The following is a 14,506-nucleotide window of genomic DNA, read 5'->3' on the forward strand; positions in this document are numbered from 1 at the left end:
GTCCATGTCCAAAAACTCGTGCCCAAAAACAAGAGGCCAATCGTAACGCCCATTTGTCGCCACACTCACACATGTAGGCAGCGATGCCGCAGGATATCTCCATAGGAGAAATTCCGTATCTACTTGTATTCCCCATGTTTCGAACACGCCCGACGTGTCCCTTGTTGTCCTTTTTCTCTTGTCTATTTTTCTGTACATTGAACATCGCCTTGGTTTGGTCTTAAAAATGGGCCGCGGTCCGATCAGCCACAAAGCCATTCCCGGTCAGGCCATTGGGCCCGTTTACATCGAGTCCATCCTCCATCTGATGCGTCTTCTCAAACCGCGCCGCGTGGCTCTTTGTATAGATGGCTGGCTTGAGGTCAATAATAAAAGAGGCGACGTAAAAGGTGAAGATGAAGGCAATGACCCATTCGAAGACGGCGGCGACGTTGTTGTTGTGGGTGAAGGTGGTTGAGACGAAGACAATGGCCAGGACGAGCTCGACCAGGATGAAGGCGAGCTTGATCCAAAAGGAGGAACGGAGGATGCGATACTGCCGGTTTTCTACGAACTTGTTAGCACAGGCGACGAGAATGTATATACACACACATATATAATATCAAAAGGGAGAGGAGAGAGAAAAGACGCACTGATGCCCAAGCGCTGATACTCCCAGCAGATAAAGACGGCAGAGAGCCAGTAGCCGCCGATAAACAGAAGCAGAAAGACGTCGTGCAGCTTCTTGTGGCGCCAGGTGTCGAAGACGGACAGCAGGACGAGGCCGGCGGCGCCGACAAAAGCGAACAGGATGCTCAGCCAGACGAGGGCGCGCTCGCCGGACGACTGGTTGCGCACGAGGCGGCCGCGGTGGCGCAGCCAGCGCTCGGCGAGGAAGGCCAGGTCGAGGAGGACGACGGTGACGGCGGAGCCGGCGATGAAGAGCGGCTTGAGCTTCTGCGCGCCAATGTCGCTGATGTAGGCGATGGAGCCGCCGCGCTCCATGGACGGGTAGATGCGGCGGTTTGTGTCGACGATCCAGTGGAGGAGCATGCCGAGGAGCATGCCTAGCCATACGAGGGACGAGAAGACGGGGAGCAGCTATCTCGGCTGGTTAGTCGGCGTGTACACGGTGTCGTGGCGGTTTGGATGTTTGGCCGAGGGGGAGGAGCAACGGTACCCAGTACGAAAAGAGGCCGCGTGCCGCCATGGCGTGAGGCTGATTTTTTGTGACTGACAGATGGATGGATGATGATAGTCAATATATCAGGAGACTTGAGTACATCAGACGGCTTCGTCGTGGGGGAGTAGGCAGTCGTATTGGCGATTGGTGTCGTGTCACTGGATATACAGCTTCATGGCTAGGATGCGAAAGAAGGAGGCGGCGTTGACAGCAGGACCGGCGGGCTATGCTGGGCCGGCTGCGCAACTACGTCTTCAGGTGCGTGATGAGGGTATTTGAATGGGATTATGGAATGGAGCGAGCGACATGGTGGTGACTGGTAAGACGTCGAAATGCTCGGGGTTTACACGGGTCCGCTATGGCCGGGCGATGACGTAGTAGACATGAGACGTGGACGCGATCAATGCGAGTTGAGTGCCGGCCTGGCCCGATTGTCGGCATCGGCGCCGTCAATCGCACGACCGACTGCATCTGTTGGCAACGATGCTGTGCGGATCGCCCGCCGTCGTCATAGTCGACCCGTGGCCGCCGTTGTGCCTGGACGACAAGTGTTGATGGCTTGCGGCGCAACGTAAACGGCCTGTCGGTGCCTTTGTCTATTTTATCCGTCGTTTCCTCGGTGGCGCCTGGCTTGCTCCAAGCTGCTCCAAGCTGCTCCAAGCTGCTCCAAGCCATCACCCGTCGCCTCGCCCGGTTCCGCACGCCATCCATTGATAAGATAAGCTCAAGTGCTCCCGCCGCGACGCCAACAAACTCACATGTGCACACATACATTCTCACCGACCTCATCATCCGTCATTCCATCGGCGCCCATTGGCACATCTGCCACTGCGCATGTCGACCGCCAGCCGCCATTCATGATACATCATCACATTCACTATCCATGTTCTGAAGCCAGCCGCCCCGGTCCTTCGCGCTCTCCGCCATCGCCGCCCTGCCCAGGAGTCCGGGACCACCATCATGGCCGTCTCTCCCGTCGTCACCATCACACAAGAGCAAGTGCGCTCCTTGGCCTCGCCGCTCAAGAACCTTGCTTCGGGGCAAACCTCATCTAATGGCACACCGAAACCGTCCGCGGCGCCCGCCCCAACATCTGCGCCGACGCTTCCTCCCACTCTGGACCTCTCGGAGCAGATGAATGAGGAAGAGAAGCGAAAATACGCAAAGGGTAACCATCTCGCCTCCCGCCCATATTCACCTTGAATGGAAAAAAAAAAAAAAAAAAAGGAGCCTAACTCTTTCCAGGCAAGAAACTAGGTGAGGGTACCTACGCCGTCGTCTTCCTCGGCCACCTCCGCTCCAAGCCCTCGACGCTCGTCGCCATCAAAAAGATCAAGATCCAAAAAGAATACACCGAGGGCATGGCGCCCGACGCCGTGCGCGAGCTCAAACACCTCCAGGAGCTCCACCACCCCAACATCATCTCCCTCCTGTCCGTCTTCTCCTCCAAGGACCAGAACCTCAACCTGGTGCTCGAGTACCTGCCGCTCGGCGACCTGGAAATGCTCATCCGCGACACGGACCGCGTGCGCTACGGCGCCGCCGACATCAAGGCCTGGATGGGCATGCTCACCCGCGCCGTGTGGTTCTGCCACGAGAACTTCGTCCTGCACCGCGACATCAAGCCCAACAACCTGCTCATCGCCGCCGACGGCGACGTCAAGCTCGCCGACTTTGGCCTGGCCCGCAGCTTCGCCGACCCGCACCAGAACATGACCTCCAACGTCATCACGCGCTGGTACCGCCCGCCCGAGCTCCTCTTCGGCGCCAGGCACTACTCGGGCGCCGTCGACGTCTGGTCCGTCGGCACCGTCTTCGCCGAGCTCGTCATGCGCGCCCCCTTCCTCCCGGGGAACAACGAGCTCGACCAGATCAAGATGATTTGCGAGGCCATTGGCACCCCGACCGACGACAACTGGCCCGGCGTCACCAAGCTGCCCGAGTACACCGTCCCCGCCCAGCACCCGGTCCACGCCAAGGACTGGTACGAGATGCGCTTCGGCACCGTCGGCACCGACGGCGTCGACCTCCTCATGAAGACCCTCGCCCTCGACCCCAAGAAGCGCATCACCGCCCGCCAAATGCTGCTCCACAAGTGGTGGCACTCCGAGCCCAAGCCCACCAGGAAGCAGGACCTGCCGCGGAAAACAACCGGTGCCGAGGAGAAGATTGGCGCCGACTTGAAGAGGAGGCCCGGCGTCGTCGACGACGACAGGGGGGCCAAGGTTGCGAGAAAGCTGGATTTCGGAGCGCGCTAACCATATTATCCTCATGACAATGGACGGGGGGGGAAGGCTATATATTGTATTTCTTCTGTTCTTTCTTGCTTCTAAGACGAAAAAGTTTTGCCGAAAATGACAAACAGGTAGCATTGGGTACTGGCGTTTAGGGGAGCAGGTAGTCTATATTCAAAGCAAATATTACGTCCTCTAACCATCTACCCCCCCTTTCTTTTTGTCGCCAGCAGTGAATTTACCATCCCAGTTCGAAATATATGATTCTTGGAGGCCGGACCCTCCTCTCACATTAGCACACAGTCCATGCCGTACATGGCCCTCTCCACGCTCCGCTTCACCTGGTACCAGTCGGCACGCCTCTGCGCATACTCGTACACCTCCTCGGCCCTGAAGACGCCGCCGAACCGGTCGCCGTCGGCAATCACGGCCGCCATGTCCTTGGCGTGCGCCGCGTCAATCAGGTAGATCTGGCTCAGCTCGCGGAGCGCCGCAAAGTACGCCACGAGGTCCTGGTGCTTCAGCCCGCGCACGTAGTCTGCGTACAGGTTCATGTCGGCAATGAGCTTGATGGCGCCGTCGGTCGAGATGCGCTGCCGCTTGAGGTGTTTGCATATCGCCGTGAAGAGGCGCAGGCCGACCTCGCCGTTGAACACGTCCAGCATGGCCTTGTCCGTGGTGCCGACGAGCATGCTCGTGTGCGACGAGACGAGCTGCACGATGCGCTGGGCCGTCTGCGTCGGGCCAATGTCCGGTTCCGACGACGCTGCCGCCGCGCTGGGGAGAGTCGGCGCCGACACCGCCGAGGGGGGCGCGGTAGACGCGGGCCGCGGGTTGTAGTCGGTCGGGAGCTGCGTGGTGGACTGCAGGTATTCCACCTCGTCCATGAGCACGTCGATGCCCTTGTTGAGGCCGGCCGCGACGCTCTCGTCGAGCATCTGCTCAAACTTCTTTTTGGCCAAGCCGGCCGGGTCCAGGAAGTCGTTCTTGTCTGCAATCTTGGGCGCCGCCAGCTGCTGTTCGTAAAAGACGTCAATCATCTGCGATATCAGGTCGCCCACGTTGACGAGCTCGATGAAGGTGACTAGCGGTGCCACGCCCCTTTGGCTGTGGTCGCTTACGTCCCGTGGGTTGTAGTTGGACAGGTGGCTCACGGCGGTTTCGAAGCCGCTCCTGACGTGACGCTGGCCAAGGATACGGAGCAGCACAACGAACATGGTCGCGCATTGCTCCTTTGCTTCGCCGCCGACCTGACCCCCGAGGGGAATCAAGACTGCTGCTCGGCCGAGACTGGTCTTCGCCAGGTGTACCAGGTTCAGGGCCACCTCGATGCTGCAGAGGGACTTGATACCCTCGAGCTTCGACGCCATGATGGCTGCCTTGGCCGCCAGCTCATCGGTAGGTGCCTTGCCTGACCCGGGCATAGGACTAGCCCGTCCGCCGAGACCTGGGGTTTCCGGCCGCGAGGGCATTGGTGTCACCGCCGTCGAGGCGTTCCCCGCTGCAGACGTGGAAGTAGACGCAGTGGGCTTCGCCGTCGCGAATGGCGAGCCCATGGGGAAATTGGGCAGCACCGTGACCGGCATCATGACCACCTTTTTGAAGGAGCTCAAAAAGTCTGACTTCTCAGCAGACCGATTCACATTGGCCATGTAAAATGACTCGAGGGACGAGTCCTCCTCCGACAGCTTCTTCTCCCACTGCGATACCACCGTTTCCGCATGCTTGGTGAAGGAGTCCAGCTCTTCCTGCAGGTATAAATCGAGATGTGGTTCAAACAGTTTCAGCAAGAGCTCTTTAGTTTTCAAAACCAAGACATGATCTGCGTCACCGTCCTTCACCTCCTTCGGCGGCGGCGGCGTCAGCGATTGAAAGAAGCGCATCGACTGCTCGAAAACACCAGAAATGGCTTTCAAATACGCTGATATGCTTCTTTCGTGGCTCTCGTCAAAAAGCGGCGTAGTGTACTCCATGATGACATCCTCTCTCACCTTGTCGACAAACTCCCAAAACACCTCATTTGCATTCGGAAAGATGCGATTAATAACATCAGCCTGTTCGTTGACCTTTGCCAACAGCACGCCAAAGAACCGCCGTGATGGCTCTAGTGAAATTTCATCTGCCGCGACACCGTTCAGACCCTCCACCGGGCTCAACGTCAACTCGCGATCGCTGAAAATTGGATGCTTGTGAATGAACAAGTCGATGCCGCCTCTCGCACCGTTCAAAGTGTGCAAGACATGCGCATACCGCCTCATCCGCCCATCCACATCCCAGAATTCATAGCCCTGCTCAAACTCCCGTAGTACCGCGGTTTCAAACAACCCCATCATATTAATGAGCTTATGTTCCCTCTCGTCACACCCCGACGACCAGTCGCTCTTTGCGAACCGTAGCAAGTTCGCCAGCATTTGTGCCTGCCGTTCCGGATCACGGAAAGCCTTGAACACAATCGGATCAGTGTGCGTCTTGGCTTTGACAATGTCCAGGTAAAACGGTGCCAGAGCGCCGTATATCTTGCCGTACTCTTGCCTCGCGGCGCCGCGTATGCTCTTTGCATTCTTAAACACCTCCAGATAAGCATCCGAGTCCTGGGGCGCGTCGTTTGCCGAAGCACCTCCGCCGCCGGCAACATTCAGCGTCTCAAACCCGTCTCGCAGCTCAGAGACGGCCCTTCTGCGCTTCTGCTCTTCGACAGACGCATCAAACAATGTCGTCGCTTGTAGCTGGCCCCCCGCCGCACCCCCCGCTTGAGCAGCCGCAGCTTGCGAAGCCCTCTTCGCAGCCTCCCTCCTCTTACGCAGAGACTCTTCAAACCGCCTCCGTGCCTCTCTCTCGTCCCAGCAATTCATGCTCTTTAGCCGCGACACCCATCTTGTGTCTTCGTACACCATTTCTTGTAATTTACGAGACGTTCGTGCCACGCGTAGCTGGTCGGCAATGGGTAAATAATCGATAACGTGGTTGAAAATCTCTAAACATTTCTCACAAACATTAGCCCCCCCCCAAAACAGCACGCAACTCCAGCTCGGCATCACAGCGGGGCTTCGTACCAGCCGGGAGCTTTGACTTCACATCAATCATCTCCATTGCCTTGAGGGCATTTAGGATGCCGGCGCCCTTGGGAGCACCGGCAGCCTTGTGCCTGTTCATCTTGTCGGTGGATGAGACTCGAGCCGAGGGGCGAGGCTGGCTGCTAGGTGGGCGTGGAGAAGAGCTACAAGCACCGCCCCGGCTCGCAGCGTCGTTGGACGTTTCCCGGTGCCGCTATATTCTCCGAGTATGGCCGACCCGCATGATCGTGTTGGCCTCGTGTGGCCCGGGAAATCGGTGAACGCTGCCGGGAGATGCAATCAAGATGTAAGTTGCCACGTTCTTCAATGTCAAACCGCGGTTTGAATTGAGGTTGGCAAGACCCCTGTTCGAGGCGGCCTGTCAGAGAGTTGTGGCCCCTCATTTATTTCGACCCAAGCCACAGGCCGAACAGCTGTTGTGACGTAACATCTGCCTGACTACCCTGAATCAGTCTGTTAATTTTCCACTATAAATGGCACATGTGAATTTGTGTCTGTATGGATATGCAGTTTTACAGCTATTTAATCGTCTTGGTCTGTCACTTAGGTTGAATATGGTCATACGACGCTCGGTAAACCGTCACGCTCCAGTTTTCAACACAAGTCCAGCCCAAATGTGCGCATGTGTGTCTACAAATGACGTGGAATTTTATCAACCTTTGCCCCCAAAACTCCCAACCTGATTTATCCAACACAAACATCCACCCACCAAAAAGTAGATATGCCAACGAGCCCTTTGTATCATAGCAATCCCCACTACCGTGATCAATCAATTGATAGCCGACCATACTACCTTGACATTTGCAGTCCTTTGGCCACTGTTTCCAACGCGACGCAATCGCCACACTCTTCGAATCTCTGAATGAGAAGTTACTGGATAGTCCATCTGCCCTACACATACTTTACGTCGCACTATGACCTCAAGTGCGGCCTCACTCGAGAAACGTGAATAAGTGCGTGTGCAAGACATTCATGGCCCGCGTGGCGTCCCGCGCCTCGATGACACATGAGATATTTATTTCGCTCGCGCCTACAGTAAAACATGCGTTAGCAACAAAAAGTAAAATCGTCATTGCAATTGAACATAATCTTGCTGGCCCTTTTGCTTCGCAGCACTGGCCATATATGTCGGAACACCAGACAGTTGCTTACCTTGAGATATCATTTCCAAGTTGACGTTATGCTCACCGAGCGTGGAGAACATTTTGCCAGCAACACCAATCATATTCTTCATATCCGCGCCAACAAGACTGAGAATCGCCATGTTAGACAAGACGCTGACTTCGCCGCACTCAGCCAGGCTCTGCTTCGCATTGGCAAAGTTGTCAATGCGCGTGCTCACAGAATGAATCGCCAGGGAGACATGGACTTCGGACGTGGAGATGAGATCGACTGAGATGGCATACTTGTCGAGGATGGAGAAGACTCGAGCAAAAAACCCGTGTGAGATGGAGCGCTTGTTGGAGTGAACGTTTATGACACTGATGTGATCCTTGATGGTAACAGCCGTAGGTCGCTTAGGAGTCTTAATACACTGTACCTCTGACGGAGAATTGCGAAGCAGTTGATGACTTGCTGAAAGAACAGGATTAGGAACGACAATGGTACCGTTGCCGCGTGGATTCTTGACATTCTTGATGCGGATCGGTATAGGAGGCTGAGCGTGGATGACCTGATCCATAGTAAGGTGGTGAATAACCTCTGACCCGTAAAACGTCAATTCAGCGGCCTCGGATGGTGTAATCGATGATAAAAGCCGTGCTGTTGGAACCTTGGATGGATCTGCTGTAAAGATGCCATCAACTTCTTTCCAAATCTGCAGTTCCTCCGCCTTGAGGCCAACTGCACATAACCCTGCGCACAAATCCGTGTACCCGCGTCCGATATCGCCATCAATAAGACTGCCGGGGACGTTGCCGAAAAAGCCCGTCACGACGGGTACCCGAGTGCCGCATGCGTCAAGTTTCCTCGCGAAAGCAGCAGTGGCAGCCTTGTAAAAGCTGGAATCTACAGGTGCCGAAGCATCATAGTGTAGAATGTCGCATAAATCAACATACTCTGCATCGACTCCCTGTGAGATTACAGCCCGAAATGGGCCTGCATATTAGCATGTGATATCAGGCTAGGTCGGAAGAAACGTAGGAGGGAAAAGTGGGAGCAAAAAAAAAAAAGAAAAAAAAATACGTACAACATCCTGCAGGAGAACCGTCATGTATAAGCATGCGAGCTTCTCGCCAAAGCTAATGACGCGGTCTTTGGCTCTTGAGTTGATTTCGAGATTGAAGCGTTTGGCTGCCAGAATATATTCAATGAGTTCCTGGCACTCAGCCTCAATTCTGCGGGCAAGAAATTCTTTCAAACTGGGATCTTGGATGTAGGCCTCTGCTGCAAAGACGTGGTCGTTACAAATGTCGGTGATGATTCCATTGGCCTGCTCAATGAGGGCGAGTTGCTCGTCTGGTGAACATGTGGCATAGGCTAGTCCAACTTCCTTCAAAATTTTATAGACTGCAAGTAGCCTGTAGGTGCAAGCTTAGCGATTGAACCCTTTAAAAATTTGGAAAGCCACTGTGAGAACTGGAGACGGCATATTCCAGAGCGCAGTGGCGAGAGCTTCAACGCTGACTCACCGGCTGGTGGTGCCCTCGGCCTTCTTCCCCGTACTCCTCGCAGAGCACACCACAACAACACGATGTTTTAACAAGCTTGTCCTTCTCAAAAAGTTAGCTCTCAATTACCAGATGGCCCCAAAAAAGAGAAGAGCCACTGATTGTTGGCAGTTCACCCAACATACTTGACGATATCGCGGGCAATCTGTGTCTGAGGTTAGTATATGTCGTCTCAGTGGCATTGTAAGACCGCTGCGCAGCAGGAAAATAACGACATGCCTTGTCAGGAAACTTGCCGACGCTTGTACCCCCAAACTTCTGGACTATCCAGCCCTTATCTGACGCATTGCTATATGTCGAGCTCACCATCGTGCCTGATTCCTGCTTTCCTCCCCCGTGGCGAAGTCGAACGTTGAAGAGCCGGAACCGGACCACAAGGAAAAAAAAATTAGTCGGCACTATCAGGCGCCAATTGGCGATCGACACAGACAAGCAATAGACCGGTGGATTCAAGAGAAGATTTAATCAATGCAACAGCGCTAAAAAGTATATATATACCGATACAAGTGTTTTTTTTTTGGAATGCAGCAAGACGGTGAGGATTCAAAAAATGAGAAGAGCAAGTGAGTGAGTAATAACCAAAAGTTGAGCCCGCAACCCGAACCCGAAGTGCCTGTATGGCTTGCGCTAGTTACCAAGCAAACTGGGAGAGGCTTGGCAACAGGCGCAGTGGAGCAAGGGACATGTTCGCTCTTTCCGACCGCGACGATTGCTCAGCAAACCACACCAGACCAAACTCGACATTCAACATCGCGTCGGCCGATGTCACGTGGAAGTCCACCGAGAATCGGCTGTACCCCATATCAGTTATAACTTATGACTCTATTCACATCACATCACCACTATCCAGTTGTCCACACACCCAATTTCATACCTCGAAAAACCACTTGTTTCTCCCAGAAATCTGCCTTGCTATCAGCTGAATACTCTCGTATAAATGGATATGTCATCACAAATGCCATCACAAATGTCATCACATGTGCAAGGCAGCCTTGGCGCCACTCGCAAACTCGCAACCAAATCACCACCAAGCGCCCCTACAGCGTTCCATGGCATCCAGAATCCAAGCCCTCGAGCAGCCATGCAAAATTCCTGTGCCAGCCTCCACCCAATCAAATTGACATTATTGTTTTACTAACCAACCCTCGATGGCGCACTCAGTCATCCGGGCTCGGACAAGTGTATTGACCCCACTGACCCACGCCGAGCCTCGACAAATAGTGGCAGCCAAAAATAATTTCGGGCGCCCAACAACCCCGTCTTCATCACCCCACAGCACGCTCGTGGTTTTCAACATGGCGTCTGTGGCCATCAATAAAATAAGCTTCAAAGTAATCTTTGGAGCAAAGCCAGGTACCGCTCGTGGCATGCTGCTTACCCACGCCGAGTGACGCCCTGGTTTGACATGGACCTTGTCCGTGTCACTCGTTGCATCTTTGCTCGTAGTGGTCGCAAGAAACTTCTTCGCACATGCTTGTATGATGAATCCGAGCATCGCCCAGACATATGAACATCTGGAGTGCTGTTGCGGTCGAAAGTGGACAAAATGAATGACACATCAACTTGCAACGAAGGAGACAAATCCGACTGGCCACCCACCGCCCTAAGAAATCTGGCAGTGAGTTAGTTATCAGCAACTATTAGCCGACATCACCCAAACCCAGGTGCCCAGAAACGTATCAAATGCCGCCGAGAAACATGTCAAAACCGTAAAATGTATTGCATGTGTACAACACTAGAACCAGCATGAAGCCAACAATTGCCAACCGATATATAAGTACAGCTCGAGCAATAGAGTCCAACCAACACCCACGCACACCTGCTTCGTTGAATACTGTAAAAAACCAATAACAAAAAATATAGCTCAGATTCTGGTAAACAATCCCGTCTCTTGCTGAAAGTTTGGAAACAGACACACCCTTGCGTGGCCAAGTCCCGGACCATTCCAGGGTTCTCGAGCACTCTCCCCTTTTCAGCCGAGCCACAAGCTGTCATGACTTCGTCCCGTCATTATCCCAAATATCTCTTGATTAATCTTTATCCCGTTGCCAAAAACAATAAGTGGGTATTGAAATCAACCCCCTCCCAAACCATTAGCCAAACGCCACTCCTAATGCCTCCCACCGATGATTTGCGCCGTCCTTGAATATACCTATAAGCTCGTCCCAGTTGTCAACTCTGCAGTCATGCCAACATTTTCAGCTCCCGTAAAAGAGAACTTGTCCATCGGAAACTCTTCTTCTGGTGTTCGGATACCAATCCCGCTGTCGTCGTGAGGATCTCCACCGCTTACTCCTAGTGTTGCTTGGTTATTGTTCGGTGGTGGAGGAAACGGAGCCCTTCCAGGTTGTGACTGAGACACATTGGACAGGTTCAATTCGTCACTGCCGCTGCTGTACCGTGAGTTTTGACGGCTGGATTCCTTCTCTGCCGTCTCCGCGTTGGTAGATGTGTTTGTGGCTTGCTGGGCGCGAGGCTTCTGTTTCATAAAACCACCTTGCTCTGCCAAGAAGCAGACCATCTCGTCAACCCAGGTTTTCGTCACCCACCAAGAGCCAAAACTCTTTCCTTGGGCGAGCGTGAGATCACGCATGACCGAGGTACCAACCCGCTCAACACACCACAGAATATCTGTGTGCGAAGCATATGCGAATTTGTTTGGCAGATTCTGCAGGAAATTGACCCATCTCTCCAGAACATTCTGGCCCGTCGAGTTTGCCCCACTGCCATCATCGGTTTGTCTGCCGCTTCGGGTGACCACATCCCCGTATATTGTCAGACATTCGACCTCCCACGGAACATTGACCGGATCAAGAAGGTCCCTCATCTCTGTCACTAGAATGTCTACCACGTCGTCCATGCCACGCGTTGGCACACACTCGGCAACCTTCCTAGCGCGAATCATGGTAATCCAGTCGACATACATTTGGTCCCTGTTGGCAGGATTCGACAGCATGTTGGCTGCTGCGTGTGCCGTCAAGTTGACTCGCAGAGCTCGGTCTATCAGGCCAGAAAAGAGGGCTGCGGGTGACTCCTTGGCAGATAGAACATGCTGGGGCTGTCCCTGAAATGACTCGCGAATATGTGGCACCAGTCTCTCTGAAATGTTGCGGAGGGTATCAAGAACTGGTTTGGGTACCACTTGAAGGGTAAGCCCGGAAATGATGCTCATCATGCGTTGATATAAAACGTAATCACATCCCTCGATCCATGGTGCTATGGCGGCATGCCCAAACAATTTTTGGACTGGCATAGTCAGAGTGCCCTGGAAAGATGTGTATAGGTGGAAGAATGTCTTCTCTCTGCAGTACCGGATGCATTCTACCAGTGATGTGCAATGTGAACGATACAGTGCAGACAACGACTTGGCAGCATCGGGGTCTGTCCCCTGAGGAAGATATAGTTCAATGGCTGGAAGAGCAAGAATGTCATGCTGGTCTACTGGACCACTATCGGCAGGCAGGAATGAGAGCTCAAGTTCCGTCTTGGTTGAGGTATTTCGGATATTATCGATGCTGGCCAAGTCAGGCTGGTTGTACAGACTATGAGACCGGCTGGAGGATTTAGCTTGATCAGGACTTTTCTGGCTTTGGCTAGCCTCTTGCGGCGAGGGCAAGGAACCACGACTTGCAGTATTGCTATTGCCCTGGACGGACGTGCTAAGTTACCAACATTAGATTCATTTCCGGGGAGGGCAAAAATTGAGGGGCATTGCGTCACGTACTTGAAACTTTGGGAGAGACTCTTGGCTTCGGGAAGTGGTCTGGGGGCAGGTGGTTGCGACTCCCTCAAGTCTGGTTGGTCATCCACCAGAGCAAAGTTGACATAATGATATTTGGATTCTCCGCGAACACCAAGGCGACGGGTCTTGAGACCAGGGAAGAGAACGCGGACCAGCTTTCCGAAGCTAGCAGGGTTCAGGACCGTGATTCTCTCCGTGGCACACCGTGACGCATAATTCGCGTATACACGGCCACGGGGTACCGAGCCTTTCCCTTTGGAACAGACGGTATTGATCCTGTTTCGCAAGTATTAGTCACATACATCATGTGCTAGCCCCCTTGTTCATATTTATATGCGTACCATAACATGGCAAAAACCTGACGGGTTCGCTCGGAATTGGGCCCTCGCTCATTGCCATGAAGCTCGCCAGCGACGTCTTGAAGCTTACGATGGCGGTTTGCAGTGAAAAGTTGCCTCATTTCGAGTTCGTTATTGGCGCTGGATCGAGTGGCAGCAGGCTTCGCGGCTCCGGCAGGTCCGGACATGGAATCGCCATCCTCGTTGTCATCACGGTCGAGCATCTGGCTGTCTCCTTCGGTGAAGCTTGCGTTGACGGCAACGTACTGCTCGGCGGGAAGAGGGTGTCTTGTCATGGTATGCTGTTGCTGCTGATAAGGGATGTGGTGATGATGAGGATGAGCCATGCCGGCTCCCATGGACCCGTCCATCGAGAATTCGTGGTTTGCCGTCTGCATATGGGTGGCAGCTTGGAGGATCATATCTTCTGGCGACATTTGCGGGCCGGGGCCCATGTCCTTTCCATGACCATGGTCATTTGGAATCCATTGACCAGCGTACATGGCTGATGAGTCCGCGAAGGCCGACTGGTCCATGGTAGGTTGTGTTGCGGCGCTGTGAACAGACGTGGTCGAGGCGCGGGACTGTGGACGCTTCCTCGATTTGACGGCAGTGCGCGCCGGTGGGTTGTTGTCTAGTAACGTGGAACAGAAAAGAGAAGAAGTTAGAAGCAAGTTCCCGCTACGCACGTCCAAGAGCAATCGGCATTATTTTCTTTATTTGGGTCTTATTTTAAAACAAGGTGCAGCCCGTGGCAGAAGACATACCTTGCTCCATGGTGTGTGGTGTGGTGTGTTATGCAACAGTGTTGTGAGGTGGGTTACCGAACAACAAACATTGGCTGTTGGGTCGAAGAATAAATGAGTGGTCCGGCAGAGTTGCGGTTGACGGCAACAAGTGGACGTCCAAAAAGTCCAAAAAGAAGAGGAGCAAGAGCAAGAAAAGAACAGGCGCAATGTCGCAACAGTCGGGCGCAGAGATGCAATGACACTGGTTATCTGAATGCGCGCGCCTCGTGGTTCGCCGCTGATGCAGACTTGCAGCTGTTTGTTGGTGTTGTTTTCTGTTGCGAGGCCAACGGAAGGAGGAGGGAAAAAAGCATGGGAAAACAAAAAAAAGCGGGCGGCGGGCAAGCGTAGGAGGGCAGATGGGGGGCGGGCATGGCAAGAGGGCAGGAGCGTCCCGCTTATCCAAACAAAAGGACGCATGCCACAGGCCAACCATAGACTGAGCTGTAACTGGGGTGGGGCGCACCAGCCGCACCAAAACAAACCTGGGCCGCAGGTT

The 14,506-nt window shown here is 53.9% G+C and overlaps 5 protein-coding genes across 5 annotated transcripts; 1 reads left to right on the top strand and 4 right to left on the bottom strand.

Annotated features, from left to right (window-relative positions):
* Positions 1-220: 220 nt before the first annotated feature.
* Positions 221-1,189, bottom strand: sfk1 (the record flags this gene model as incomplete). Its single annotated transcript, XM_014691254.2, has 3 exons — positions 221-546; positions 633-1,080; positions 1,160-1,189. The coding sequence occupies 3 exons, from the start codon at positions 1,187-1,189 to the stop codon at positions 221-223; spliced, it is 804 nt and encodes a 267-aa protein (XP_014546740.2).
* Positions 1,190-2,122: 933 nt separating this feature from the next.
* Positions 2,123-3,420, top strand: KIN28 (Serine/threonine-protein kinase KIN28; the record flags this gene model as incomplete). Its single annotated transcript, XM_014691253.1, has 2 exons — positions 2,123-2,330; positions 2,408-3,420. 2 exons carry the CDS (start codon positions 2,123-2,125, stop codon positions 3,418-3,420), a joined length of 1,221 nt encoding a protein of 406 aa, XP_014546739.1.
* Positions 3,421-3,683: 263 nt separating this feature from the next.
* On the bottom strand, positions 3,684-6,549 carry pof6 (F-box protein pof6; the record flags this gene model as incomplete). The annotated part of the gene is made up of 2 exons (XM_014691252.1): positions 3,684-6,370; positions 6,450-6,549. 2 exons carry the CDS (start codon positions 6,547-6,549, stop codon positions 3,684-3,686), a joined length of 2,787 nt encoding a protein of 928 aa, XP_014546738.1.
* An 853-nt stretch (positions 6,550-7,402) lies between these two features.
* FUB3 (Aspartate kinase FUB3) lies at positions 7,403-9,448 on the bottom strand (the record flags this gene model as incomplete). Its single annotated transcript, XM_066131502.1, has 6 exons — positions 7,403-7,500; positions 7,623-8,541; positions 8,659-8,989; positions 9,101-9,181; positions 9,265-9,284; positions 9,359-9,448. 6 exons carry the CDS (start codon positions 9,446-9,448, stop codon positions 7,403-7,405), a joined length of 1,539 nt encoding a protein of 512 aa, XP_065987601.1.
* Positions 9,449-11,291: 1,843 nt separating this feature from the next.
* RFX1 (Transcriptional regulator RFX1) lies at positions 11,292-13,996 on the bottom strand (the record flags this gene model as incomplete). The annotated part of the gene is made up of 4 exons (XM_014691250.2): positions 11,292-12,798; positions 12,864-13,157; positions 13,223-13,853; positions 13,987-13,996. 4 exons carry the CDS (start codon positions 13,994-13,996, stop codon positions 11,292-11,294), a joined length of 2,442 nt encoding a protein of 813 aa, XP_014546736.2.
* Positions 13,997-14,506: the final 510 nt, after the last annotated feature.

This window comes from Metarhizium brunneum, chromosome 6 (genome assembly GCF_013426205.1).
Source record: "Metarhizium brunneum chromosome 6, complete sequence".
Lineage (NCBI taxonomy): Eukaryota > Fungi > Ascomycota > Sordariomycetes > Hypocreales > Clavicipitaceae > Metarhizium > Metarhizium brunneum.